The sequence below is a fragment of the Pan troglodytes genome, chromosome 19, assembly GCF_028858775.2.
Source record: "Pan troglodytes isolate AG18354 chromosome 19, NHGRI_mPanTro3-v2.0_pri, whole genome shotgun sequence".
Taxonomy (NCBI): Eukaryota; Metazoa; Chordata; class Mammalia; order Primates; family Hominidae; genus Pan; species Pan troglodytes.
In genome coordinates, this window is record NC_072417.2 from 25,963,054 (window position 1) to 25,990,836 (window position 27,783).

Below are 27,783 nucleotides of genomic sequence, written 5' to 3' on the forward strand. Positions count from 1 at the left end.
TAAGAGGGAGGGGAGGAGGCAGGAGGGCGCATGGGGCGCCCCGGCCCCTCCGACAGCGCGCCCCCTCCGGCCCGGCCGCGCTGAAAGCTCCTCAGCGCCGCGCCTTGAACCCACGCCCCGGGGCCATGCCGGTCATGAAGGGGTTGCTGGCCCCGCAAAACACCTTCCTGGACACCATCGCCACCCGTTTTGACGGAACGCGTGAGTGGGACGGAGGTCGGGGCTTGAGGTTCGAGCTGGGGGGCAAGTATCCTCGGGGTCGTCTCGGATCTCCTGGACATGGTGAGACCCGAGGCGAGGGGAGAGAATGGAGGTGCGGGTCTAGGAACTCCCAAAGCCGCGGTGCAGGAACAGGGCGGGGAGTGCCCTGCGAGGGGAGGAGGGGAAAGGGCCGAGAGCACGGGGGCCAAGGTTAGGGGGTGTGACTCGAGGCAGAAGAGGCTCTTTGTGCGGCAGAGCGGAGGAGGGGCCTTTGGAGCCGCCCACTCTCGGGCAGAGCTGTGCTGGGGGCGTGTATGGGGGTATCCGAGACACAGAAGTGGGGCAAAGTGGCCGGGCATTCTGGGGTCTACTCACAGACTCCAGCTCCCACTACCTCCAGAAAAAAAGGAGAAAAGATCAGACTTCAGCAGGACCTAGTTTGGATTGAGGTCGCGCGCCCCCAAATCGTGGGGCGTCAGTGTCTAAGGTGGGTGAGGCAGGAGAAGGGGAGCGGTCTGTGCGACGGTGGGAACTCCCAGCTCGCCCAACGCAGCTTGGGTTTCAGGTTCAGCACCTTGGACAGCCACATCACTCCTTCCCCGCCTCTTCTCCCGCCATTCCCTCTTCCCACTCTGGAACCCAGAGATTCCCCGCCCTCACCTCCCCCAACCCCGCCATTCCCTCGGGAACCCTGGCCGGGATCTGGATGGTGGGGGAGCGGTACCCGAGGGCGGAAACTGAGCCGCGGGGCCCTACCCTCTTCCCCACCACCTTGTTTCCATAGCGCCCATCACCGGGGCAACAGGCCCTGGGATGGAAGAAGGAGGCTGTGCCCAGAGCCCAGTGCCTCCCAGGCACCTTCAGTGTCCCCATCAGCCTCCCTGCCCCCAGACAGTCATCCCTCCTAGAGCACCAGGACTGGTTGTGTCACAGGCCCCATCTCTTAGCTGAGTCTCTGTCCCTGGATGGCCCACAGGAGTCCCCCTGGCCTCCCACCCATTGGAGCTGGAGGGAGACAGCTTGGGTTCTGCTGCTGGGGGTTGCTGGAGCTATACGCTCAATGCCCTCTCCCATTAGACTTTGAGCAGTGGGGCAGATCCCCTGAAAGCAGCTACAAGAATGCTAAAAAGTGGACCTTCTCTGGAAGGCAGGGAAGGAGGACAGCACTCATCACTGTCTGCCCCCACACTAAGGAGATCTGTGAGTTTGGATAATCTCTGCCTTTTGGTTTCCTATCAATAAATGGGTGTGGTGTCATCAGAATCTCTGCCCTGCTTACTCTGTAATAGGAAGAAAGCCAAGTGAATGTGGGGAAAAAATTTCACCTTCTCAGAGTAGCACTTACCATGTGCTAGGACTTGTTCTCCCCAAGTTAACTCATGTAACTCTCACAACGACCATGTGAGGAAGGCCTATTATGCCCTACTTTGCAAATAAGGAAAGCTCAGGCACAGAAGAGGTCATCAACTTGCCCAAGGTCACACAGTTAGTAAGTGGCAGTGGAGGGTTGCAGGAGCCCAGGCTCTTACTCACCATGCTATACTGCCTTCTACAGTGACAGCTCACCAGTTGGAAGGCAGGGGGATGGATGGCATGACCTCCTGGGGTCTTTCTCCAACTCCCCGTTAGACCCTGCTTAAGTCCCGTCTCAAGTCCTTGTCTCTTTGCTCCAACTTCTCCAATTCTCAATTCAGAATATCCCAAAGTGGGGTCAGGAGCAACATGGAAACCTGGGAAGCTTCTGGCTCTGTGACTTCTAACCCCAACTTAGAGGAAGTGCTGCCCACCTGGAAGCTAGCTCACCTCCCAGCCTTGACCTGACCTTGACCTCTTCTTCCCACAGACAGCAACTTCCTGCTGGCCAACGCACAGGGCACACGGGGCTTTCCCATCGTCTACTGCTCCGACGGCTTCTGCGAGCTCACAGGCTACGGTCGCACCGAGGTCATGCAGAAGACCTGCAGCTGCCGTTTCCTCTACGGCCCAGAGACCAGTGAGCCAGCCCTGCAGCGTCTGCACAAAGCCCTGGAGGGCCACCAGGAGCACCGGGCTGAAATCTGCTTCTACCGCAAGGATGGTGAGGGGGCTCACCCCACCCTGCAGCTCTGCCTAGACCCCTAGCCTTATCCAGAGGGCACTGGGCACAGTAGGAGTCTGAGTGCTTGTCCCCATACTGCCACAAGCTGACTGTGACGGAACGTATCCCTGACCTCTCTGGTCCTGGGTTCCCCCATTTGAAAGATGAAGGAATCGGCTGACAGAATCTCTGAGGTTCCTTTTGGTTCTTGCTTTGCCAAGCTCTTAACTATGTCTAGGAGGATGAGAGGGATGAGGAGAAAGGCATGCCACGGGGCTGCCCATGCTCCTCCCTTCCCTCTCTCCATGCCTACAGGCTCAGCCTTTTGGTGCCTCCTGGACATGATGCCCATCAAGAATGAGATGGGGGAGGTCGTGCTGTTCCTCTTTTCCTTCAAGGATATCACTCAGAGTGGAAGCCCAGGACTTGGCCCCCAAGGAGGCCGCGGGGACAGTAATCACGGTAACAGCAAGTCCGGACGGGCAGTGTGAATGGTCAGAAGCCTTCGCCTAACCAGCCGCAAGGGATGTGCCCCAACGTATCTCTGCACCTTTCTTCCCAACAGAAAACTCCCTTGGTAGAAGGGGAGCCACCTGGAAATTTCGGTCTGCCAGAAGACGGAGCCGTACTGTCCTACACCGACTGACCGGCCACTTTGGCCGCCGGGGCCAGGGAGGCATGAAGGCCAATAATGTGAGTCCCACCCCCAACCCAACATCTCCCAAGTCCTCCAGCCTTGATTCTGAGGCACCCCTGCCACTGTCTCCCCACTTCCCTGTCTGTCTGGTGTCCCTCCTTGGCTTGCTCCTCTGCCCACCCATTTCCCATATACTACTCTATATGGTATATGCTCCATCCTATATCCTCCCCCAACATCCTTCTATCCCTATCTCCCTCATGCCCTTAGGTGATTGACATTACTTTGCTCCAATGATGTCACATTGCTCTAGCAGCAATGACCTCACCTGCCTGGGGGTGATAGGGTTATACCATGGGTGGTGAAATTGCAAGCTGCTATAGTTCTAGGGAGAAAGCCCTCATTGCAGGCCTGGCATCTAGACCTGTGTACCACCTCCTAGGATCCTGACCAAGCCAGGGGATTGAGTCCCCAACCCTCTGTTAGGGATACAGGGAATGCGGTGGGCTATGCCAGCCTCTGCTCCCTGCTGGGATATACCCAGCCTCCACTGGGCCCCCAGAACCCAAGAGGAACTTAAGGGAGAAGTTAGGTACCCCTCAAGCTAGGGCATGTGCCGATTTGTCATAGTCTTCTTCTCAAGTAGGATGAGTGTTGGGCCAGGCACAGTGGCTCATGCCTGTAATCCCAGCACTTTGGGAGGCCAAGGCAGGAGGATTGCTTGAGGCCAGGAGTTCTAGACCAGCCTGGGCAACATAGTGAGACCCCTTCTCTAAAAAAAAAAAAAAAATTAAAAATTATCTGGAGGCCAGGCGCAGTGGCTGATGCCTGTAATCCCAGCACTTTGGGAGGCTGAGGCAGGCAGATCACCTGAGGTCGGGAGTTCAAGACCAGCCTGACCAACATGGAGAAACCCCATCTCTACTAAAAATACAAAGTTAGACGGGTATGGTGGCACATGCCTGTAATCCCAGCTACTTGGAAGGCTGAAGCAGAAGAATCACTTGAACCCGGGAGCCAGAGGTTGCAGTGAGCCGAGATTGCACCATTGCACTCCAGCCTGGGCGACAAGAGTGAAACTCTCAAAAAAAAAAAAAAAAATTATCTGGCTATGGTGGTGCATGCCTGTGGTCCCAGCTACTCTGGAGCCTGAGGCAGGAGGATAGTTTGAGCCCAGGAGTTTAAGGCTGCAGTGAGTTATGATGGTGCCACTGCACTCCAGCCTGGGCACAGAGTGAGACTGTCTCTAAACTTAAAAATGTAAAAATCAAGTTGGGTGAGTGTCAAGCCTTATAAATACCCTTGACAAGACATGATTGGTTCAAACAGGGGCCTGGGGCCGGGCACAGTGGCTCACACCTGTAATCCTAGCACTTTGGGAGGCTGAGGTGGGTGGATCACCTGAGGTCAGGAGTTCAAGACCAGCCTGGCCAACATGGCGAAACCCCGTCTCTACTAAAAATACAAAAATTAGTCAGGTGTGGTGGCATGTTCCCATAGTCCCAGCTGTTTGGGAGGCTGTGGCAGGAGAATCACTTGAACCCAGGAGGTGGAGGTTGCAGTGAGCCAAGATCACGCCCTTGCACTCCAGCCTGGGTAAAGAGCAAGACCCTATCTCAAAAAAAAAAAAAAAAAAAAAAAAAAGGAGGGCCTGGGAAATACTTGGCAGGAGAAGAAAATGTCAGGTGTCAGCCTCTGCGCCCCTCTCCTGGCCTTCTATCTCCTTTCATTCATGGTCAAAAGTGCCCTTGCAGTGCCCACCTGCTAACTTTCCCCATCCCCTGCCTTTCCCACCCCCCATCTTGGCTCCTCTTTCCCTCAAGTGTCCCCAACCGCCACCCCTCTCCCCTTAGAACGTGTTTGAGCCAAAGCCATCAGTGCCCGAGTACAAGGTGGCCTCCGTGGGGGGGTCTCGCTGCCTCCTCCTCCACTACAGCGTCCCCAAGGCCATCTGGGACGGCCTTATCCTCCTTGCCACCTTCTACGTTGCGGTCACCGTCCCCTACAATGTCTGTTTCTCGGGTGACGATGACACCCCCATCACTTCGCGACACACCCTTGTCAGCGACATCGCCGTGGAAATGCTCTTCATCCTAGGTCAGACCTTCTGCCTCACCCACCCTGGCGGGTCGGCTGGGGGGATCCACTTGGCCAAGCCTCACCCACTCCTGGGGCCCACATGACCCAGGCATTCAGAGCCCCTTCCTTTCTGCATCTTTAAGTCCCAATGGCCCATGTGTCCTGCGCCCCGCAGCCTTCAGCCTTGTGACCTATCCTCCCTAAGGACCAGCCAGAAGCCCAATCTATCTCTCCATGCCTGCCTCCTCCTCCAGTCTCCAAAGCTTGTTCCCAGCTTTGTCGGTTTCTTGACCCCTTTGCCAAGGCCCCCCAGTAATAGCCTCTTGCACCCCCAGATATCATCCTGAACTTCCGCACCACCTATGTGTCCCAGTCCGGCCAGGTAATCTCTGCTCCTCGTTCCATTGGCCTCCACTACCTGGCCACCTGGTTCTTCGTCGACCTTATTGCTGCTCTGCCCTTTGACCTGCTTTACATCTTCAACATCACCGTGGTGAGTGACCTCCATCCCGCCATCCAGTCCAACCTCCCAACTTCAGCACAGCATCTTCCAGGAAGGGACTGACCCCAAACCCAGATATGCCCCTTCCCATCAATCCATCTGCAGATATTTATCAGGCACCTGCTCTGGGCATAGCCCTGTGCTAGGTACTGGGAGGATCCCGAGGGTCTGTGATCCTGGGGAGCTCAGCTCACAATCTTTGAGGGAAGCTGAGACAAATGAAAAGCTAACTATGGCTACCAAGGCGGCATTGGTCTGATGCCAAATGAGTGGTACTTTTCACATTTTTATTTAACAAACAACTGATGAGCATTTAGCTGTCTGCAAAGCACTGTGTGGGGCATGGCCACTGTGGGGAAAGGGAACAAGGATTCAGCCTCTAAACAGCCAAACTGGTGAGGGGGCAGGAATGCCACAGAGCACATCAGGGACAGAAGAGGTGAATGGGGGTGGAAGATGGGGCCCGGGTATGCTACAGAGGGGCTGGGCTGACCTTGGAGTTCCAGGCTGGAACATGAGTGTGTGTAAAAATGATCTGAAGTCTGGCCAGCACGTGGGAAGCAAAAGCACCCTTGTTGGGCAGAGGCTGGAGGGGTCTGGGAAGGTTTCCTGAGGGAGGCGGAGATGGTATAGTTAGACCTTAAAGGGTGAGTAGGATTTAGCTGGCAGGAGATGAGGACAGCAAGCATTTGGGGGAGCATAGTAAACCTAGACAAGAAGGTAGAGGCTGTGGGGTGAATTCAGAGGCAAAGAATGCCAGGACCTGAGTCCTCACAGATCCCTGGGGACACCCTGGAGGTGCCCTGAGTGGTCATCTGTGGCCCCAGCCAGCAGATAGTAGGTCTTCTCAAGTCCAGGGTGGGGCAGTGCTACCCCGTGTCCCCAGGCCCCCTTGGGTGTGGGGCGGGCAAGTGGGGAGCAGTTTCCTTGTGTGCTCTCTCCCTGCACTCAGCTATAGCAGGAAACCACCTACACGCAGCCGAATTTAACTAGCCGCCAACGGGCTGTGGGCCTCCTCTCCTGGCTGTGCACACGTGTGTGCGTGCTCCCACACACGTGCATGTGTGTACGTCTGCCTCGAGGCTCTGACCATTCTGAGCAGATCTCCCTACCCCTCCCCAGGGGTGCGCCCACCCCTCTATGCCCACCAGGCACCATCAGCTGGGGAGTGGGAGACTACAGAGAGCCCCCGCCCCTCCTCTCAGGTCCCTTTGGGAGCACATTACAGTTCCCTATGTTCTTTCACACTCATCATCACATGGGAGCCCCACGGGAACCCTTCAGGGCAGATGCTTATCCTTTTTCAGAGGTAGGTACAGAGGCTCAGAGAGGTTCAGTGACTTGCTGAAGGTCACATACCTAGCAGGGGCAGGCAGGAGATTAGAACCAGGTCTCTCCACCCTGGGCAACAGGTGAAACCCCTTCTCTACTAAAACACAAAAAATTAGCCGGGTGTGCTGGCACGTACCTGTAGTCCCAGCTACTCGGGAGGCTGAGGCACAAGAATTGCTTGAGTCCCAGAGGTGGAGGTTGCAGTGAGCCAAGATAGCTCCGCTGCACTCCAGCTTGGCCGGGCGCAGTGGATCACCCTGTAATCCCAGCACTTTGGGAGGCCCAGGCGGGCGGATCACGAGGTCAGGAGATCAAGACCATCCTGGCTAACATGGTGAAATCCTGTCTCTACTAAAAATACAAAAAAAATTAGCCAGGCGTGGTGGCAGGTGCCTGTAGTCCCAGTTACTTGGGAGGCTGAGGCAGGAGAATGGTCTGAACCTGGGAGGCAGAGCTTTCAGTGAGCCGAGATTGCGCCACTGCACTCCAGCCTGGGCGACAGGGACTCTGACTCAAAAAAAAATAAAAATAAAAATAAAAAGAACCAGATCGCTAAACTTCCAGTCTAGTATTTTTTCCAACATACCACCCTGCTTCCCAGGTAACCAGGGCCCCTGAGTGGATGGTCTGGTGAGATGAGGAATACCACTGGGGGCCAGAGAGAGGTAGAGCAGAGACAGAAGATGAGCAGGCACTGGCAGAGCTGCAGACTTGAAGGAGCCAGGCCTGGATATTCTAGTCCAAGGAGAATGACAGGAGTATCCCCAAGAAAGTGGCCCAAGGGCAGCTGACTGAGGGAAGCCCTGAAGAACTCAAGCTTGCAGTCAAGGGCTCTGGGAGCTGGGGGTAGGCATTAAACCCTGGCGAGGGTCCATATGGAGGAATCAGAGCCACCTCCTTCCCAGTTCCTTCACCTAAAATTAGAGAAAAATTGCACGAGGTGGTCCAGGAGCAGTGTAGGGCCAGGGCTGTGGGGAATGTTCCTGGAGGCCCAGGAAGGGGCAATGAGGGGCTTTCATACCAAGTTCCCCAGGCACTGCCCCAGAGCCTCTAGTCCTAGCTGCCAGGCTGCTCCCACCCAGAAGATAAGCCCTGCCCATCTCCAAGATTGAAGGGCTAATCAATATTGATAACCACAATGCAGATGGTACTTGGGGTAATATTAGTGAATATGGGACACTTACCAGGTACCATTATCTCCGTCAACCCCTAGCACAGCCCAGCCTCCCTCAGTCCCTGCTCTCCTGCCCCCTCAACTCTTCTGCTTGACTCTTCATCTGCAGCCGATCCACAAGAAGAAGTGTCCATAAACCTCCCCCAGCCCTCAAGTCCTTGCCTGTCCCCACTCCACTATGCTTCTCCATGTCTTGAAGGGGGGTCCCTATCACAATTGCTGCCGTCGCTACTGGGGCTCTGCAGAGACTGTTGCCTATCCCCTGACTCTGACTAGGGCCGGCTCCCCTACCATCTCCCAGTGCTTAGTGGCTGTAGAGCACAAGGTGGACTGTGGTGTCAGTTAGCCCAGATGCCCACCCTGAGTTCCAACTCTATCATGTCCTTGGTCTGTGACCTTGAACAAGTCATTAGCCTCCCTGAACCTCAGTTCATTCATCTGCAAATTAGGAATGATGATAATTGAACTAAAGGTATAACTGTGTGTGTGTGTGTGTGTGTGTGTGTGTGTGTGTGTGTGTGTGTGTGTGTGTTGTTAAATAAGGATTACCAATGCTTAGCACAGTGCCTGGCTAAGCACATAGAACGTACTTACTAAGGCCGGGTGCAGTGGCTCACGCTTGTAATCCCAGCACTTTGGGAGGCCGAGGCGGTGGATCACGGGGTCAGGAGATCGAGACCATCCTGGCCAATGTAGTGAAACCCTGTCTCTACTACAAATACAAAAATTAGCTGGGGAGGGAGGCTGAGGCAGCCTTGAATCGCTTGAACCTGGGAGGCAGAGGTTGCAGTGAGCTGAGATCTCGCCACTGCACTCCAGCCTGGCTACAGAGCGAGACTCTACCTCAAAAAAAAAAAAAAAGTAATTACAAAGTGTTAGCCACTGTTTGTTTTATTGTTATTATTCCCTTGCTGCTGCATTCCCTGGCCACTTTCTCAGGACAGCAAAGATGTCTTTCCTGTTGCAGCCTGCCCTGGCTCCAGGTTGTCTGGTGGGAAGGCCCTGGGAGGGGACTCTGAGGGCTCGGAGGAGGTGTGCCTGCTGACAGCCTCCCCCGCCACCTTCCTGCAGACCTCGCTGGTGCACCTACTGAAGACAGTGCGGCTGTTGCGGCTGCTGCGGCTGCTGCAGAAGCTGGAGCGGTACTCTCAGTGCAGTGCTGTGGTGCTCACGCTGCTCATGTCGGTCTTTGCGCTCCTTGCCCACTGGATGGCCTGCATCTGGTATGTCATCGGGCGCCGGGAGATGGAGGCCAATGACCCGCTGCTCTGGGACATTGGTGAGCCACCGACCCCAAACTTTCACAGACCACCTGTCCACCTGTCCCATCCCCAAGCTGATGCCTCCACCAGTACCCACACCCCTCATCCCACATTCCTCTATCCATCCAACAAACATGCGTTGAGCTCTTTCTGGATCAAGCATGGGAATATTGATTTGCAGACAAGGGCTCTGTTTTGGGGGGCAGGTTGGGGGGAACTCACAGCCTAGTGGGGGAGCAAGACCAGTGATAGTGATCAAAGTACAACGCAGGAAACACTCTGAGGGTGGAGGGTGTGTTTCAGGCAGAAGGAGCAGCACGTGAAAAGTCCCAGAAAGAGCTTAGCATTTCTGCCCCCATCAATCCCTTCTTCTCCAAGCTTCATGGCCATGAGCCAGGAGATAGCCCCAGGCCCTTGGAATCCCTCTGAAAGGCCTGTCAGATCCCGGGCATGGTCCCTGACACCTCCCTTTCCTTTACCCCACACCTAGCCCACCACATCAATATCACCTCTCAAATGTCCCGTGAATTTGACCTTTTCTCTCCATCCTCTCTGCCCCTTCCCAGTCCACTCCACCTCCCTTTCTCACCCAGGCCTGTGCAATAGCCTCCCTACTGATTTCCCAATCCCCTTCTCATCCCCCCCACAACCACCATCCTCACCACAGCCAAATGGGTGTTCCAGGATTCAATGTTGACCCACTACACTCCTTCTGGGATTCCTTCAGTGGCTTCCCACTGCCCTCCAAATGAAGTCCGCACTCACTGCACACCCTGGGCAGCCCTGTGCCCCTTCTCTCCCCACCTGCCTTCCCGTTCTCCCGTGCTCCCTGCGCTGCAGCCACACCAGCCTCTCCCCTGGACCCAGGACATACTGCTTTCTCACGCTGGGCCTGGAACATGTTCTTTTCCTCTCTGGAATCCTCCCTCTTTTGTCTTCCCTCTTCACCTAGATGGATTTTCCGTTCCCTGCCTCACTTTGAACAATGTTCCTTCGGTTCCATGTGTCTCAACCAAAATGTCCTGTCCTAAGGAGCATGCCTTCCAGACACCATGTCCAGAACCCCCAACTGCCAGTGGGTTGGCTTTCCCTAACCTGTTAGGATTCCTAACACACCCTATACAATACTTTCCTTCCAGGAGCTCACCTCCCACCTGTAATGATTTATGTCATGTCTCTTTCCCCTCCAGGCTATAGGTTCCACCAGGGCAGGGAGAGTGTTTGGCTGGGTCAATTCCCCAACACTTTGTATACAGCAGGTGCACAATAAACTATTAGAAAGTTTCAGGAGCCTTTGAACACTCAGCAATGTAGTTAGTTGGCGGCCTTGGAATGCAACTGTAACCAATGCACCATGGGGAGACACAGGCCCAGGCCACTCCCCACATTTCCTGTGCCAACCTGTGTATAAATACTTGCCGAAGGTCAAGCGTAGGTGGCTCAGGGAACCCTGGTTCTCCACCGCTGGCACAGCCAGGGCTCCCTGCATCCGTCCACCCTGCAGGCTGGTTGCATGAGCTGGGCAAGCGTCTGGAGGTGCCCTATGTCAATGGCTCGGTGGGCGGCCCATCGCGGCGCAGCGCCTACATCGCGGCACTGTACTTCACTCTAAGCAGCCTCACCAGTGTGGGCTTTGGCAACGTGTGTGCCAACACCGACGCCGAGAAGATCTTCTCCATCTGCACGATGCTCATAGGCGGTGAGGCCAGACCTGCCACGCCTCAGTGGGGCCCTGCGAAGCCCAGCATGCACGGGGAAACTGAGGCCCAGAGAGGGCAAGACATCTGCCCGAGGTGTCTACCCAAGTCCAGACAGTCACGCATTCATTCACGGACATTTCCTGAGTGCCCACTATGTGCTGGCCCTGGGGATGCCACAAACAGGCGTGGACTTTTGCAAAGGGGATGGGAAACCCAGGTTCATGACCTAATGGTGGGGAGGCCTGAGAGGAGCATGGGGTGTTACCCATCTCTGGACCACTCCCTATTCCCCACCCTTAGTCTAGTGCCTGGCACCCGGTAGGCACACAGGAGCCCGCTGGCTCTTGGTCCAGGACAGGGTGGGTTTGGGAGCTGGGGAGGTGGCCAGAGGGGTGGCCGCCCCTGACAGGCCCGCTGCTGCTGCTGCAGCCCTGATGCACGCTGTGGTGTTCGGGAACGTGACAGCCATCATCCAGCGCATGTACTCGCGCCGCTCGCTCTACCACAGCCGCATGAAGGACCTCAAGGACTTCATCCGTGTGCACCGCCTGCCGCGGCCACTCAAGCAGCGCATGCTTGAATACTTCCAGACCACGTGGGCCGTCAACAGCGGCATCGACGCCAACGAGGTAGCGTGCAGGGTCTCCCATCTTGCCCTTGCCCTCCGCGTGGCCCTGCAGTGGGGTGGGGAAGGGGTCGCTGCCCCTGTAGCTTAAAATGGAGGCAGGCCGAACTCGGCTGCTCACACCTGTAATCCCAGCACTTTGGGAGGCTGAGGCGGGCAGGTCACTTGAGGTCAGGAGTTGAAGACCAGCCTGGGCGACATGGTGAAACCCTGTCTCTGCTAAAAATATGAAAATTAGCCAGCTGTGGTGGTGCACGCCTGTAATCCCAGCTACTAGGGAGACTGAGGCACGAGAATCACTTGAACCAGGGAGGCAGAGGCTGCAGTGAGCCAAGATCATGCCACTGCACTCCAGCCTGGGTGACAGAGCTAGACTCTGTCTCAAAAAAAATAAATAAATAAAATGGAGGCGCTGAGCGCGGTGGCTCACACCTGTAATCCCAGCACTTTGGGAGGCCGAGGTGGGCGGATCACAAGGTCAGGAGATCGAGACCATCCTGGCTAACACAGTGAAACTCCATCTCTACTAAAAATACAAAAAATTAGCTGGGCATGGCAGCATGCACCTATAGTCCCAGCTACTCAGGAGGCTGATGCAGGAGAATGGCGTGAACCCGGGAGGCGGAGCTTGCGGTGAGCCGAAATTGTGCCACTGCACTCCAGCCTGGGCGGCAGAGCGAGACTCTGTCTCAAAAATAAAAATTAAAAAAAAAAATAAATAAATAAAATAAAAGGGAGGCAAACAGGGCCCGGGGGGTGAGGTATTGTTCACAAGGGCACACATTCGCCCAAAATACAAATTCTTGCTTCTTTACTTTTTTTCTTTTTTCAAGAAGGAGTCTTGCTCTGTCGCCCACGCTGGAGTGCAGTGGTGTGCTCTCAGCTCACTGCAACCTCTGCCTCCCAGGTTCAAGGAATTCTTCTGCCTCAGCTTCCTGAGTATCTGGGATCACAGGCACCTGCCACCACGCTCGGCTGATTTTTGTATTCTTAGTAGAGACGGGGTTTCACCATGTTGGTCAGGCTTGTCTCGAACTCTTGACATCGTGATACACCTGCTTCAGCCTCCCAATTTGCTGGGATTACAGGCGTGCACCACCACAGCCGGCCAAATTCTTGTTTCTTTGCACTTGAATAAGGGAATGAAAGAGCTCAGGGCCCAGCTGATGCGACTCTCCCTTCTGCCAACATTTCCTGAGTGCCTGCTTTGGGCCAGCCTTGGTGCTGGGCACAGAGAGCTTAGAGATGATGACACTTAGCCCTGGCCCTCAGGGAGACCCAGAGTGTTGAGGGAGGCAGAAAGATGAACAGAGAGTGCCGCGCTGAATGGGGCTGTAAAGGAGGGATGTCGGTGCCTTCAGGTCCTCATTGTGCCTGGGTGGGGAGGAGTCAAGGAAGGTGGCAATGCCAGGTAGAAATGGCCTTAGGGACACAGGCCAGAAGTGATGGCACAAAAGAGCAGAGTGAGCGCTTTAGAGAACTGAAAGCGGCTCAATAAGCCTGCAGGAATGGGCATGTGAGTGCTGCGGAGGGAGAAGGCAGGGCAGGAAGGCAGGACATGGGCTGGGAGGCAGCAGGCCCAGCTCAGGGATGGCCTAGAATTTAGATTTTATCCTGCTTAATGTTTAGACTGGGGAGTGGTGTGGGGATCTTGGAGGGAATGGGTTGGTGAGGTATCTCTGAGGATGGGATCTGTGGGACGTGGTAATCTGCTGGTTGCAAGAGAGGAGCTCAGAGTGACTCCCAGTTTTCTGGCTTAGGCCAAGGGTGGGGATGGAGGCATAACAGGGGGAAGATGGGCTTTGGGATGAAGGTGAGAGTCCCAGGTCAGACCAAGAGGAGGGTATAGTGCCTGGGGGAGGTCCAGAGAGAGGCTGCCCGGTAGGTAGATGGGAATCAGCTCTTGGCTGGGTGCGGTTGCTCATACCTGTAATCCCAGCACTTTGGGAGGCTGAGGCGGGCAGATCACCTGAGGTTGGGAGTTTGAGACCAGCCTGGCCAACATGGTGAAACCCCGTCTCTACTAAAAATACAAAATTAGCTGGGCATGGTGGTGTGTGCTTGTAATCCCACCTACTCGGGAGGCTGAGGCAGGAGAATTACTTGAACCTGGGAGGCGGAGGTTGCAGTGAGCTGAGATCGTGCCACTGCACTCCAGCTTGGGTAACAGAGCGAGACTCTGCCTCAAAAAAAAAGAAAAAAGAAATCAGGTCTGGACCCAGAGTTAGGGCTCAGGGCACTCAGGTAGTAGGGAAGCCATGGGGCCAGTTGCCATGATGCAGGGAGAGTGTGGAAAGTGAGAGTCCAGGGTGTTGGCTGAGGAAGAGGAGCCTGAGAGGAAATGAGGAAGTAAGCAGTGGGAGGAACCAGGAGGGAACCCTTCACAGGAGCCCAGGGGGACCAAGGGGAGAGTTCAACAAGCCAGGGTGCCCAAGGGGCTCCATATGAGGATGTGAACATGCAGTGTGGCCATAAGAGGTCATTGGTAGTGCCCATGGTTTAATAACAACTCTGCATTTTACAGACTGAGATACAGACTGGGATACTGAGGCCCAGCGAGCGGAAATGGGTTGCCCAAGGTCCACAGGGACTTAGGAGCCGAGCTGACTCCTGGTCTCCTGACTCCCAGTTGAAGGCTGACCCCCAAGTGATGGCTTCTGAATGATGGGGTTAAGTGACCAGCATGTAGCCACAGGCAGGGAACTGATGGGAGAAGACCTGGTCTCTGCCCCTGAAATTGGGTTGTGAGGTACACGCAGCAAGCAAAATTGAGGTTAGACACAGAGGTTGTACTGAAGGTCTGGAATGGGCGACTTCAAAGCAAGGGCAAGAGGAATTCTCTCTTTGAAGACAGCTCAGCACATTTGTAGACTCAAGTAGTAGCTGCAGGGGGATGGCCAGAATGACCTATGCCCCTTATGCAGTTACTGCGTGACTTCCCAGACGAGCTGAGAGCTGACATTGCTATGCACCTGAATCGGGAGATCCTGCAGCTGCCGTTGTTCGGGGCAGCGAGCAGGGGCTGCCTGCGGGCCCTATCGCTGCACATCAAGACCTCGTTCTGCGCTCCGGGCGAGTACCTGTTGCGCCGTGGGGATGCCCTGCAGGCACATTACTATGTCTGCTCCGGCTCGCTTGAGGTGCTCCGAGACAACATGGTGCTGGCCATCCTGGGTAAGGACATCGTCACCCCCTACTACCTACCCTGGAACCACCCCCCGCACCCCCCACTGAGGACTTGGGAATGGCCAGGATTCTAGGGAATGGGATACCCCTCGTGGATACCTACAGTTCCTGCTGAGGAGTACTCTCTCGGTCCCTCCGCCCTACGACCATCCCCTTTAGACAATTCCCCTCTGATTCTCCCCTAATCCCCTTGGGCATCCCTCAACCCATCAACCCTTCCCGGTGACTGTCCCCCAGCTCAATTGATCCTTTCCCATTGCTCCACTTCCCAACCCCATTGACCTTTCCCCAGTAACCCTAAACTCCATTCACCTTTACCCTCTAACTGACCTGACCCCTCCGGCCATTGTGATTTTTATCACCCAATTCCACTGATCGTTCCTCTGGCCCTACTCACTCCCACTGACTGTCTCCCAGCCTTACCAGTCATTCTGCACTGACCTTTTCCCAATTCCATTGGTTATTTCCACCAATCCCATTGACTGGCCCACCTTCAACCATCCTTCAAACACACTGACCACCCCTCAAATCCACTGAGCACCTCCAGCTGATATCCTTTCGTTCTCACTGCCCCAGCTGACTGTCCCCATCCTTTACCTACAGGGAAGGGGGACCTGATTGGAGCAGATATCCCTGAGCCGGGGCAGGAGCCTGGGTTGGGAGCAGACCCAAACTTCGTGCTAAAGACCAGTGCTGATGTGAAAGCTCTGACCTACTGTGGCCTGCAGCAGCTGAGCAGCCGAGGGCTAGCTGAGGTCCTGAGGCTCTATCCTGAGTATGGGGCTGCCTTCCGGGCTAGCCTGCCCCGGGACCTCACCTTCAACCTGCGCCAGGGCTCTGACACCAGTGTATGTACACCCCTGATGACCGCCATCCTTCCAGAGTCCCTTCCTCCAAAGCAGACCTCCCCAGCCTGAGAGTCCCATGAACCTCCCTCCACCCTAAAAACACATGCCTGAAGCCCAGGCACCCTCCTCCATTGCCCCTTACCTGCTTCATACCTTCCAACCCCGCTGACACTACACTGGCCATCACCCAGGCCCCTGGCCGTCTCTCATCGCCATCTACTCCCAACTCTACTGCCCCATCTCCTGCTGACCACCCCTCAGCCCCACCCCAGACTCCTGACTCCTTCAAAGGACCCTCCCTTTGTTTTTGTTTTTGTTTTTTTGGTTTTTTTTTTTTTTTTTTTTTTGAGACGAAGTCTTACTCTGTCGCCCAGGCTGGAGTGCAGTGGCGCGATCTTGGCTCACCACAACCTCTGCCTCCTGGGTTGGAGCAATTCTCCTGCCTCAGCCTTCCGAGTAGCTGGGATTACAGGTGTGTACCACCACACCCGGCTAATTTTTGTATTTTTAGTAGAGACAGCGTTTCACCATGTTGGCCAGGCTGGTCTTGAACTCCTGACCTCAGGTGATCCACCCACCTCGGCCTCCCAAAGTGCTGGGATTACAGGCATGAGCCACAATGCCCGGTCTTGTTTTCGTTTTTGTTTTTTTTTGAGACAGTCTGGCTCTGTCACCCAGCCTGGAGTGTAGTGGCGCCATCTCAGCTCACTGCAACCTCCGCCTCCCGGGTTCAAGTGATTCTCCTGCCTCAGCCTCCCAAGTAGCTGGGATGACAGGCATGCATGCCATGCCTGGCTAATTTTTATATTTTTAGTAGAGATGGGGTTTCGCCATGTTGGCCAGGCTGGTCTCGAACTCCTGACCTCAGGTGATCCACCCGCCTCAGCCTCCCAAAGTGCTGGGATTACAGGTGTGAGCCACCATGCCCAGCCAGGCTCCTCCCTTTAGAAACAACCCCCTCATGTGCTCCTCTTTCAAGCCCCTCTCTGGACGGGGCATCATGCATCATGCCCTGGGGGTTCCTCTTCTCTCACCAAATGTCTCCTGAGTCCACTTTGTTTTAGGCTCTGGGCCAGGCCTGTACATTACACCTTGGGCCTTGGTCTTTTGCTGCTTTTCAGTCTCACTTTGATATGCAGTGTTTGTTTGAGTTAGGGTTATAGTTTCTGACTCAGCTCCACAAAAGACTCCACATTCTCAACCCCATAACACTGTTGGGTGGGACAGGGAGGGTCTGCGCTATGGCCGCGGGAAGGCAGGAATCAGCTTGAACTCTCCTATGTCCCCACAGGGCCTCAGCCGCTTTTCCCGATCCCCTCGCCTCTCCCAGGTAACACCCACTTCCTGGGTGGGGTTGAATTGCCCTGGGGAGAGGGTGAGATGGGTAGCAGCATCCCCCTTTCCATGGATGGGGAGCTGCATCCGCCGGCGAAGGCTCTTACTTAATGAAGGGGTCTGTTGTTCACTGTCCTGCGACATCAGCTGCCCCCTCTGCCCGCAGCCCCGCTCAGAAAGCCTCGGCTCCTCCTCAGACAAGACGCTGCCATCCATCACAGAGGCCGAGAGTGGCGCGGAGCCTGGGGGTGGTCCCAGGCCCCGACGGCCCCTCCTGCTGCCCAACCTCAGCCCAGCACGGCCTCGGGGCTCCCTGGTCAGCCTTTTGGGCGAGGAGCTGCCCCCATTCTCAGCCCTTGTCTCCTCTCCTTCCTTATCCCCATCCCTGTCCCCTGCCCTGGCTGGCCAGGGCCACAGTGCCTCCCCTCACGGCCCCCCCAGGTGCTCTGCTGCCTGGAAGCCCCCTCAGCTTCTCATTCCCCCACTGGGAACCTTTGGACCTCCGGACCTCAGTCCCCGGTGAGACGCCAGCCTCCCCTGCTTTCCCAAAACCCTTACTGGCTTCCAGAACCTTCTCTGGGCTCTATCCCTGGCGTTCCAAACAGTGCTACATTCCGTCTCTGCCCGTGTGCCCACCGCACCCTTCCAACCACAGCTTGCAACCCCAACCCACTTTGACTGCTGCTCTTGCTCTGCCCCCTGGCACTGCTGCCCCCAGTCCCCCTCTGTCTGCTCTGCTCTGGCCCTTACCCTCACCCCATGGTGCTGATGAGCACTGCCCTGTTCCCAGGATAGTGGATGGCATTGAGGACTCTGGCAGCACAGCTGAGGCCCCTTCATTCCGGTTCAGCAGGAGGCCTGAACTGCCAAGGCCCCGCTCCCAGGCGCCCCCTACAGGTAAGGGCCAACAATGGACTTCAACCCCGTCATCCATCTGCCCATCCACCTGTCCATCCATCCCATATGTAGTAGGGGCCTACCATGTGCCCCTGGGAATACACAGATTAAAACAGACCTGGCCCACGCTCTTGGAGTGAGTCTAGCAGGGAGACACCTCTGTACACAGATAAACAATTCCAGATGCTAAATACCATGACAGACAAGAACAGGACTCTGTGGTAAAAGAGGAAGGTGCTCACTCGACTTCCTTGCAGAGGAGGGGATGCTTGGGTTGCTTCTTAAAGGGTGGGTGGGATCTTGAAGAGTGGAGCAAAACAGTTATTGAGCTGGGCATGGTGGTTCATGCGTGTAATCCCAGCACTTTGGGAGGCTGATGAGGGTGGATCACCTGAGGTCAGGAGTTCGAGACCAGCCTGGCCAATATGGCAAAACCCCATCTCTACTAAAAATACAAAAATTAGCCAGGCGTGGTGGTGCACACCTGTAATCCCAGTTACTTGGAAGGCTGAGACAGGAGAATTGCTTGAACCTCGGAGACAGAGGTTGCAGTGAACTGAGAGCACACCACTGCACTCCACCCTGGGCAACACAGTGAGACCCCATCTCAAAAAAAAAAAAAAAAAAAACAATTGTTGAAAGGCATGAAAACCAGAGGGATGCTGTGTTCAGACACCAAAGAGAAGCTCCGTACCAAGATGGGGCAAGGGGCAGGATGAGGCTGGAGAGTTACACAGGGGCCTCAGAACCAGGCTAAGGAGTTTAGGTTTCCCATCTTACAGACCCTAGAGCTTTGTCTCCCCCTGCTCTCCGCCTGCCCAATGACAGGAGGATTCCAGCCCAAGTTATAGGCTCAGGTATTAATGCTCCATGAACTCACCTGCATCCCTTCACCCTGCAGGGACCAGGCCCAGCCCAGAATTGGCCAGTGAGGCTGAGGAGGTGAAGGAAAAGGTTTGCCGGCTGAACCAGGAGGTGGGTTGGGGCTGGCTCAGAGACGTGCCTGATATAACAGCATTTCAGACCCGACACGTGGCTCACTTGAGGTCAGGAGTTTGGGACCAGCCTGGCCAACATGATGAAACCCTATCTCTGCTAAAAAATACAAAAATTAGCCAGGCACCTGTAGTCCCAGCTACTCTGGAGGCTGAGGCAGGAGAATCGCTTGAACCTGGGAGGCGGAGGTTGCAGTGAGACAAAATCGCGCCATTGCACTCCAGCCTGGGCGACAGGGCAAGACTCTGTCTCAGAAAAAAAGAAAAAAAAAAAAAAAGAGAGATATTCACGCTAGCTAGATGACCTTGGGCAAGTCCCACAACCACTCTGAACTTAAACCTTGGGCAAGTCCCACAACTGCTCTGAACTTAAACTTCCTCATCTAAAATGGGGAAATAGTAATATGTGCTTCCCAGAGTTTTAAGGATGAAATGAGAGTGCATATGTGCCTGGTCCAATCCCTGGCATGTCGTAGGCACTCAGTACCAGTTGGTTTCCTTCCTCCCCGACTGGCTCAAGTTTCCCAGCCTGATAAGAGCATCTCTTCTCCCTCCACCACTGTAGGACTCTTTCCTGCCCAGGCCCCACCTCTTTCCCTTACCCCAGCCGTGGGTAATGAGTGCTAAGCAGATGCAGGGGCAGGGGACAGGGAGGCTGAGAGGCCTTCAGGCCTGGGGGACCTGGATCCAGATGTCTGAACTCTGTCCAGGAAGAACCTAGATTCTATATGCTGAGGCTCAGCCTCTGCCTCCTCCCCAAGGGATCTCAGAGTTGTCACCGCAGAGCAACCAGGCCCAGCCCCTGGGAGCCGGCCTTCCCTGTGTTCTGATAAACATCGGGCATCCCAGAGGGGCGGTGCCTGGGCTGTTTCAGGCCCTGGGGCCTGAGCGGGGCTGGCTCTTGTTCAGCAAGCTTGAGGGCAAGTCCGCTCAAGGCCTCAGGCATCCCTCAATTCTAGGCCAGTGGTTCCCAAACAAGTATCTGTCAGAACTACCTGATAGGCCGGGCGCGGTGGCTCACGCCTGTAATCCCAGCACTTTGGGAGGCTAAGGTGGGTGGATCACGAAGTCAGGAGATGGAGACCATCCTGGCTAACACGGTGAAACCCTGTCTCTACTAAAAATACGAAAAAAATTAGCCGGGCGTGGTGGCACACGCCTATAGTCTCGGCTACTTGGGAGGCTGAGGCAGGAGAATCTCGTGAACCCGGGAGGCGGAGCTTGCAGTGAGCCGAGATCCTGCCATTGCACTCCAGCCTGGCAACAGAGTGAGACTCCATCTCAAAAACAAAAAAAAAAAAAAGAAAAAAAGAAAAAAGAACTACCTGACAACCTATTAAATGCAGATTTCTGGGCCTCTTAGGATTGGGAATGTCTGGGGCGGAGCCCAGAAATGTGCCTTTTCAAAAGTTTCTTAGTTGATTCTCTAGTCGCTGAAGTGTGAAAAGCACTGATAGAGACCCTTGAGCTTGTGTGATGGGATCAGCTGAGAATAATAAGGCTGTCACTTCACAGATGTGTGGCCTCTTTGAGCACATTTTTTAACATCTTGGGAAAGCTCGCGCGCGCGTGTGTGTGTAGGGGAGGAATAGCAATATCTGCTGCCCCAAATCCTTTCTGGAAAGAGACTGGGGCATTTTCCATCTAGGCAAAAATAACCCTCATCCTGCCTTTTTCCCAGGGTGGCCATGAGCAGAAAGTGGCTGCGAAAGAGCTTTGTAAACTGGAGAGGGGGGTGCACCTTGTTATTACTGTGGCACCTGTGAAACAACTCGATGTGTTTTCAACAGATCTCTCGTCTCAATCAGGAGGTGTCTCAGCTTAGCCGGGAGCTGCGGCACATCATGGGCCTGCTGCAGGCCAGGCTGGGTCCCCCAGGCCACCCAGCAGGCTCCGCTTGGACCCCAGACCCTCCTTGTCCACAGCTGAGGCCACCATGCCTCTCTCCTTGTGCGTCCAGACCACCACCCAGCCTCCAGGATACTACGCTTGCTGAAGTTCACTGCCCAGCCAGTGTGGGGACCATGGAGACAGGGACCGCGCTCCTGGACTTGAGACCTTCCATATTGCCCCCCTACCCCTCAGAGCCTGACCCTCTGGGACCCTCTCCAGTGCCAGAGGCCTCACCCCCAACCCCAAGCCTCTTGAGGCACAGTTTCCAGTCCAGGTCAGACACGTTCCACTGACCCTGGCCCAGGGCCCAGGCCTGTCTGGGGTGGGCGCTGCCGCTCACCACTCAGGGAGGACCTGGGCCCCTTGGCTTCCTGCCTTGGGGTCAGCAGCCACCAGCTGGCCTGGTTGGCTCTGGATTTCTGGACTTTTTAATGAAGCGTGGTTACCTCTGACGCTATTCCCTTTTCCAAGCCTTCCCCAACCTCCCCCTCTGTGAGGGGAGCCACCTGAGGGCTGTGGAACCCAGCAGGCATGAGATGAACCGCAGTGCCCATTGGGCTGGGCAGATGAGATCCTACTTTCTCCCCAGGACCTGGAGGCAGGTAGAGATGGGGGAGCAGAGGGGATGGGCAAGGGACCCAGCTCCAGCCTAGGACATGAAGGGAAGACCAGACAGGATCTTAGCGTCTATAGCAAGAGAGACAGGTTGTAGGATTTTGCGTGAAGATAGCTTAGTGATATTGTGAGGTCTTCTGTCTCAGCCCCTGGGTCTCTGCTGAAGACCTTAAGAGCAATGTTACCTAGAGAGGGGTAGGTTTGAGATGTTGCTTGGAATTTGAGCAACCCATGATTTCTTAGGCCGCCCACCATGAGCCCAGGCTGGAGAGGCTCACCTCATCCTACAGCCCACACAGGAAACAAACGGATGGCTCCAGATATGTACTCTTCGGCTCTCACAGCATTATTTTCAAAATATGAGTTAGTTCCAATATTAAAAATGAGACAGGGCCAGGTGCGGTGGCCCACGCCTGTAATCCTAGCACTTTGGGAGGCCAAGGCAGGTGGATCACCTGAGGTCAGGAGTTCGAGACCAGCCTGACCAACATGCAGAAACCTCGTCTCTACTAAAAATACAAAATTAGCCGGGCATGGTGGCACATGCCTGTAATCGCAGATACTCGGGAGGCTGAGGCAGGAGAATCGCTTGAATCCGGGAGGCGGAGGTTGCAGTGAGCCAAGATCGCACCACTGCACTCCAGCCTGGGCGACAGAGTGAGACTCTGTCTCAAAAAAAAAAAAAGAGACAGGTTATATAGGAATACAGATATTCCAATTTCTCTACAAAATGTAGCACTGGGCACAGTGGTTCATGCCTGTAATCCCAGCCCTTTGGGAGGCCGAGGTGGGAGGATCGCTTGAGCCCATGAGTTTGAGATCTACCTGAGCAACATAGCGAGACCCTATCTCTATAAAAAATATAAATATATATTTATATATATAAATATATATTTACATATATATTAAAATATATATATATATATTTTTTTTTATAGACGGAGTCTCACTCTGTCACCCAGGCTGGAATGCAGTGGTGCAATCTCGGCTCACTGCAAGCTCCGCCTCCCGGGTTCATGCCATTCTCCTGCCTCAGGCTCCCAAGTAGCTGGGACTACAGGCGCCCGCCACCACACCCGGCTAATTTTTTGTATTTTTAGTAGAGACAGGGTTTCACCATGTTAGCCAGGATGGTCTCAATCTCCTGACCTCCTGATCCGCGGGCCTCGTCCTCCCAAAGTGCTGGGATTACAAGTGTCAGCCACCGCACCCAGCCTATAAAAATATATATATTTTTTTGAGACGGAGTCTCACTCTGTCGCCCAGGCTGGAGTGCAGTGGTGCAATCTCGGCTCACTGCAAACTCCGCCTCCCGGGTTCACGCCATTCTCCTGCCTCAGCCTCCCGAGTAGCTGGGACTACCGGCGCCTGCCACCACGCCCGGCTAATTTTTTTGTATCTTTAGTAGAGACGGGGTTTCACCATGTTAGCCAGGATGGTCTCGATCTCCTGACCTCATGATCCACCTGCCTTGGCCTCCCAAAGTGCTGGGATTATTTTGAAAAATATTTTTCAAATTAGCCAGGTGTAGGCTGGGCATGGTGGCTCACGCCTGTAATCCCAGCACTTTGGGAGGCCGAGGCAGGTGGATTACCTGAGGTCTGGAGTTCGAGACCAGCCTGACCAACATGGAGAAACCCCATCTCTACTAAAAGTACAAACATTAGCTGGGATGGTGGTGTATGCCTGTAATCCCAGCTTCTCGGGAGGCTGAGGCAGGAGAATCGCTTGAACCTGGGAGGTGGAGGTTGCAGTGAGCCGAGATCGTGCCATTGCTCTCAAGTCTGGGCAATAAGAGTGAAACTCCACCTCAAAAATAAATAAATAAATAAATAAAAATTAGCCAGGTGTAGTGGTGAGTCCCTGTGGTTCCAGCTACTCCAGAAGCTGAGGTGGAAGGATGACTTGAATCCAGGAGTTCAAGACTAGCCTGGGCAACATAGCAAGACACCCCCCCACACCCATCTCTATACAAATTAAAAAATTAGCCAGGTGTAGTGGTGTGTGCCTGTGGTCCCAGCTACTCTGGAAGCTGAGGTGGGAGGATCTCTTGAGCCCAGGAGGTTGAGGCTGCAGTGAGCAGTGATCACACCACTGCACTCCAGCCTGGGTGACAGAGTGAGACCCTGCTCAAAAAAACAAAACAAAACAAAAAAAACCTCAGGACATCAGGCTACCGTGGGCCAACATTCCATCTGGCAATAACTGGCAATCAGCTGGGCTGGGTGGCCACTGTCCTCTTTAGATGGGATCTGCTCTGCACTCTACTTCGCAGTCACCACATTTCTTGATCATCTCCCGACACCCAGCTAGCTTCCCTTGTTTGAAATTTTTGTTTGGTCTCTGTGGGTATTTGAGTTCTCAACACTTGAGTGTCCATCAGAACTACCTGAGATCCTATTAAAATGCAGATTCTGCCAGGCTCGGAGGCTCAAAAAAATAAAAAAATAAAAAGCAGATTCCTGGGCCTCATCCAATTTGGAATGTCCGGGGTGGAGCCCAGGGGTTGAGTTTGCAACCCCTGCCTTACCTAACAGTGTGTTCCCAGGTCCCTGTGCCCAACAGGTGCTTTTTGGGCCCAGTAATGTCTGCTTCTACTCCTAGGCGTGGGTCTGTCAACATCTCTGTTTCTGTCTCTCTGCAGGCTGTCTCTCAAGGTGGTCTCTTCTGCTGCTAGCAACTCAAAAATCCCAACAGCACTCCCTATCCTTTCCCTGACCCCAGACTGCTGCCAAGCCTGTTCTCCCCCATTACAACATGGTCTCACTCAGGGCCTGGACTGCTCCAAAACTCGCCCAGGTCTCCAGCTCTCCTCTACCACCCAACACCCTGGGCTCACTTTTGGATAGGAAATAAACTCTTTATTTTTGTAGTTATTGGCTCTGGGTGTTTCTGGGGGTTAGTCTGAGAGCCCCAGGGCTTTGGAGGAGCCAACACAGCAATCACTCCCCACCCTCACCTTCGTTGTACCCCAGGGCCCAGTTGCTATCTCTAGGAAGGGCAGAGGCACCAGCCAATCTACTTGGCACCACATTCACACCACCAGGGGCCCCAGGGTTGAGGAACTTAATTAGTCACTATGGGCCTATTATACCCCCTTCTCTCCCCTGCACCCCAGTCACAGCCATATATGCACACAGTATGTGGGAAGGACAGAGTCCTGGCTTTGGCCCACCTCCAGCCTTGGAAAGGTAGGCCTAGGGGACTACCCATCCCTCCTGTATAAGGAACTGTTCCAGAGCTGGGTATGGCAAGGGGGCTGGGGGAAGAGCTTGTCACCAGCCAGAACCTGCTAGGAATCCCACTCTGCCCCATCCCCTCTGTCCTCCCAACAAGCCCTCTCTTCCCTCTTCCTTTTCACTTCTCATGAACACTGGCACGGAAGTGGGGATTGTGTGTTATGGGTGTAAGAAAGAGAGACGCCCTGATGACCAGATGGAACTAGATGTGGGCACAGTTTTGTGGCAGGTTGTCCAAGACAGGTAAATTCTCCAGCTGAGGCTCCAGGATATGCCTGGTGTTGGCGTTGTAGGCACAATGGCCACAGCTGTCTCCGGTGAGCTTTGATTCCACAAAGGTTTTCAGTAGTGTACCTCGAGGATGAGATGCAAAAGAAGAGGAGGTACTGGTTTGTGTTGAGAGGTAAGGGTGGGAGGAATCAGGAGCGAGCCCAATCCATATTGAGAGGAGCAGAAGAAACAAATATTCCTGATCCATAGAGGGGGAGAGTGCAGAGTGGGGGTGGTTCTAGTCTTTATTTACGGATGGAGAGGGCCGAGGCAGAGGTTGTCCAGCTCTGTATTCCGCGTCAGAGAGAAGAGCTGACCCTGGCTAGGAGCAGGGGAAGGCAGAGGCAGAGATGGTCTTTGTGCCGGCCCCCGCACACACCAAGTAGGAGGTGGTGGCAGAAGCTCTCCCTTTGATCTCACCCAGCATCCTGCAGAGAACTCTTCCTGCAGCGCTTTCCTCACCTTCCCGATCACAGACGCCCCTGGCAATCGGGCGGACAGTGCAGACAAGGGCTTCTCCAGATCAGCGAGTTCACAGGACTGAGGCCTCGCGTACATATTCATTCGCACCACGTTTTTTCTTTCCCAATTCTGCACACACAATCCTCCGCCTTCTTCCAACGCTCCACCACCCGCCTTCCCTCGGGGCGTCCGGAACCGGCGGTGACGCGGATGGCAGGCTTAGCCTTAAAAAGTTCCCGGCCGTAGGCTGGGCGCGGTGGCTCAGGCCTGTAATCTCAGCACTTTGAGAGGCCGAAGAGGGCGGATCACCTGAGGTCAGGAGTTCGAGACCAGCCTGGCCAACATGGCGAAACCCCCGTCTCTACTAAAAAATACAAAAATTAGTCGGGCGTGGTGGTGCGTGCCTATAATCCAGCTCCTCGGGAGGCTGAGGCAGGAGAATCGCTTGAACCCGGGAGGCAGAGGTTGCAGTGAGATCGCACCACTGCACTCCAGCCTGGGCGACAGAGTAAGACTCCGTCTCAAAAAAAAAAAAAAAAAAAAAGTTCCGGCCGGGCTCCGCCTCGCAGTCAGCCGGCTCCACCCTAAGCCCAAGTCCCAGGCAGCCACTGACTCCTCCCAGCGCTGCGAACTACAAGTCCCGCGATCCCTCGCGCGCTCCCTACCGCCACTCCCGCGTTCCTACCGGCGCCGCTGGGTAGGTCGGCCAAGAGTGCCTCCCATTGGTCTCCGCCCTGTCAATCACCTGGGAGTATTGAGGGGCGGGGCGGAGGTGGAGATCCGGATCCGGAGCGGCTGAAAGGCGGAAGTGGAGGCCGGAGCCTGGGACACCGCCGGGGGGGAGAGAAGCGGATCCTGTCCGAGCCCCGGCCCCAAGTAACGCCGCCGCCCCGGAGCCGCCGTGAGTATGCTTGTCCCAGGACCTGGTGTCTCGCCTGCGTTGAAGCATCTCCAGGGCAGCCCTTCCTCCCGCCCAGCCCCAGTTTAGGGGGATACTGACCCCTCCCCCGACCCGTAGACCCCTCTTGAGGGGCTCCCCAGGCGTCGGGCCATAGGAGGTGGGGAGCTTCTTTCCTTAGCTTACCTGCCTTTCGTGAGCCTTAAGGAAACCGCTATGACTGTCCTCTGGCCTGTCCATTCTAGTTGTGGGAGAGAGGTACCCTAAGTTCCGCTCCCCCTGCTTCCAGAATCGGAGGATCTTTGCTAGGTGTGAAGGAACCTGTCCCTCTTCTCTTTTAGAAGTGACAGGGAGTGCTGTCTGTCGCCGTTTTCCTTCCTCCTGTCCCACAAAACCAGTTGTCCCCTCTAGCCCTAGAGGAATATCTCGATTTCCTTTGGGGGAGGGGGGTCGTCTGGGTGAGACCGTTCCACACGCACAGAAGTGTGTGTGCGCTCCCGCAACTCCTTACTTCCTCTCTTTCCTCAAGCCAGAGAACTAACCAGGACCTCAGCAGAGTTTAAAGTCACTTACTAGAAATGAGCTGTTTTCCTGCTTTGCCCCTTCTGTCTCCCAGCCCTGTCCTCTAGTTATGTTGTTCTTTGAGTGTCTCTCTCTTCCTGCCTCTGAAGAATTTAGCTGAGGTTTGCTCAATCCTAGCTACAGATCACAGATCAGGGTGGATGTGCCCATTCATTATCTTCTTTCCCCTCCCCCCTTGCTCCAGGCTCAGCCCTGTCCTCCCAGAGCACGTGAGTGGTTTCCCAGCCGCCTCAAAGGGACTGCTTTTCTTGGGACTGCTGTCCGTGTGTCTATAGGGAGGAGAATAAGACCCAAAATGAGGAGTCTGGAATTGAAGGGCCATCTCTTTCCCACTCCCAAACACACACGCATACACCTCCCTGAGCAACAGGTCCACACCACGCCAGGGTCTGTCTGCAATCCCTTCAGGGCTTGGACTTGTTACTGAGGACTAAGTCAAGATCACAATGGCAGTTCTGGATTTTTAATTGTAGCCTGAGGAATTCCGATACATGCCAGAAAGTGCAGGTTCCCTCAACCATATTGACTGATCCTTGTCTGTTGCTTGGGGCTTAGGTGTGTGAAATAGCTGCTGTCTCAGACCAAGCTTTGTTATGTGGCCAAAGTACAGGCCGGAGACTGTACCTTAACGAGGAGTAGCCTGGCTCTGAGGCCATGACTGACCCTTGCTATCTACAGTGGAGGAAGGGACGGAAAGCCGTGCAGTTTGTGGGAACTTCTGTAGCTCTTCAGTGTTCTGGGCTACCTTTACCACCCTCGCTTGCCACTTAAAAGTGCTATGTATTTTGGCCTTGAGGTGTGTTTGAGGGCTTCTGGACAGTGGCTAGTATCTGATTCCTACAGTCTTTTGAGTAGAGCTAGAATGTACTTTCTTCACTTTTTTGTTTGTTTGTTTTTGAGATGGAGTCTTGCTCTGTCGCCCAGGCTGGAGTGCAGTGGCGTGATCTTGGCTCACTGCAACCTCTGCCTCCTGG

General features: G+C 54.8%; 2 protein-coding genes and 1 long non-coding RNA gene across 4 annotated transcripts in view; 2 read left to right on the plus strand and 1 right to left on the minus strand.

The window, feature by feature from the left end:
• KCNH4 (potassium voltage-gated channel subfamily H member 4) lies at positions 1-24,230 on the plus strand. Its single transcript, XM_063798575.1, has 17 exons — positions 1-201; positions 2,045-2,278; positions 2,594-2,740; positions 2,844-2,971; positions 4,769-5,012; positions 5,330-5,487; positions 9,074-9,281; positions 10,769-10,963; positions 11,394-11,593; positions 14,514-14,763; positions 15,379-15,623; positions 16,915-16,953; positions 17,125-17,477; positions 17,749-17,855; positions 18,757-18,830; positions 20,641-21,345; positions 24,003-24,230. Exons 1-16 carry the CDS (start codon positions 126-128, stop codon positions 21,034-21,036), a joined length of 3,054 nt encoding a protein of 1,017 aa, XP_063654645.1. The 5' UTR covers positions 1-125; the 3' UTR covers positions 21,037-21,345; positions 24,003-24,230.
• On the minus strand, positions 24,198-26,723 carry LOC107969163 (uncharacterized). The gene is made up of 3 exons (XR_010152867.1): positions 26,414-26,723; positions 26,015-26,124; positions 24,198-25,349 (listed from the first exon to the last, which is right to left on the minus strand). It is a non-coding gene; the product is annotated as an uncharacterized LOC107969163 (long non-coding RNA).
• RAB5C (RAB5C, member RAS oncogene family) overlaps positions 26,114-27,783 on the plus strand; it is a 29,897-nt gene continuing 28,227 nt past the window's right edge. The window contains 1 exon segment of one of the 2 annotated variants that reach the window (NM_001246383.1): positions 26,114-26,230. The gene's annotated coding sequence lies outside the window, so the exon portion shown is untranslated. 2 annotated transcript variants of the gene reach the window in all.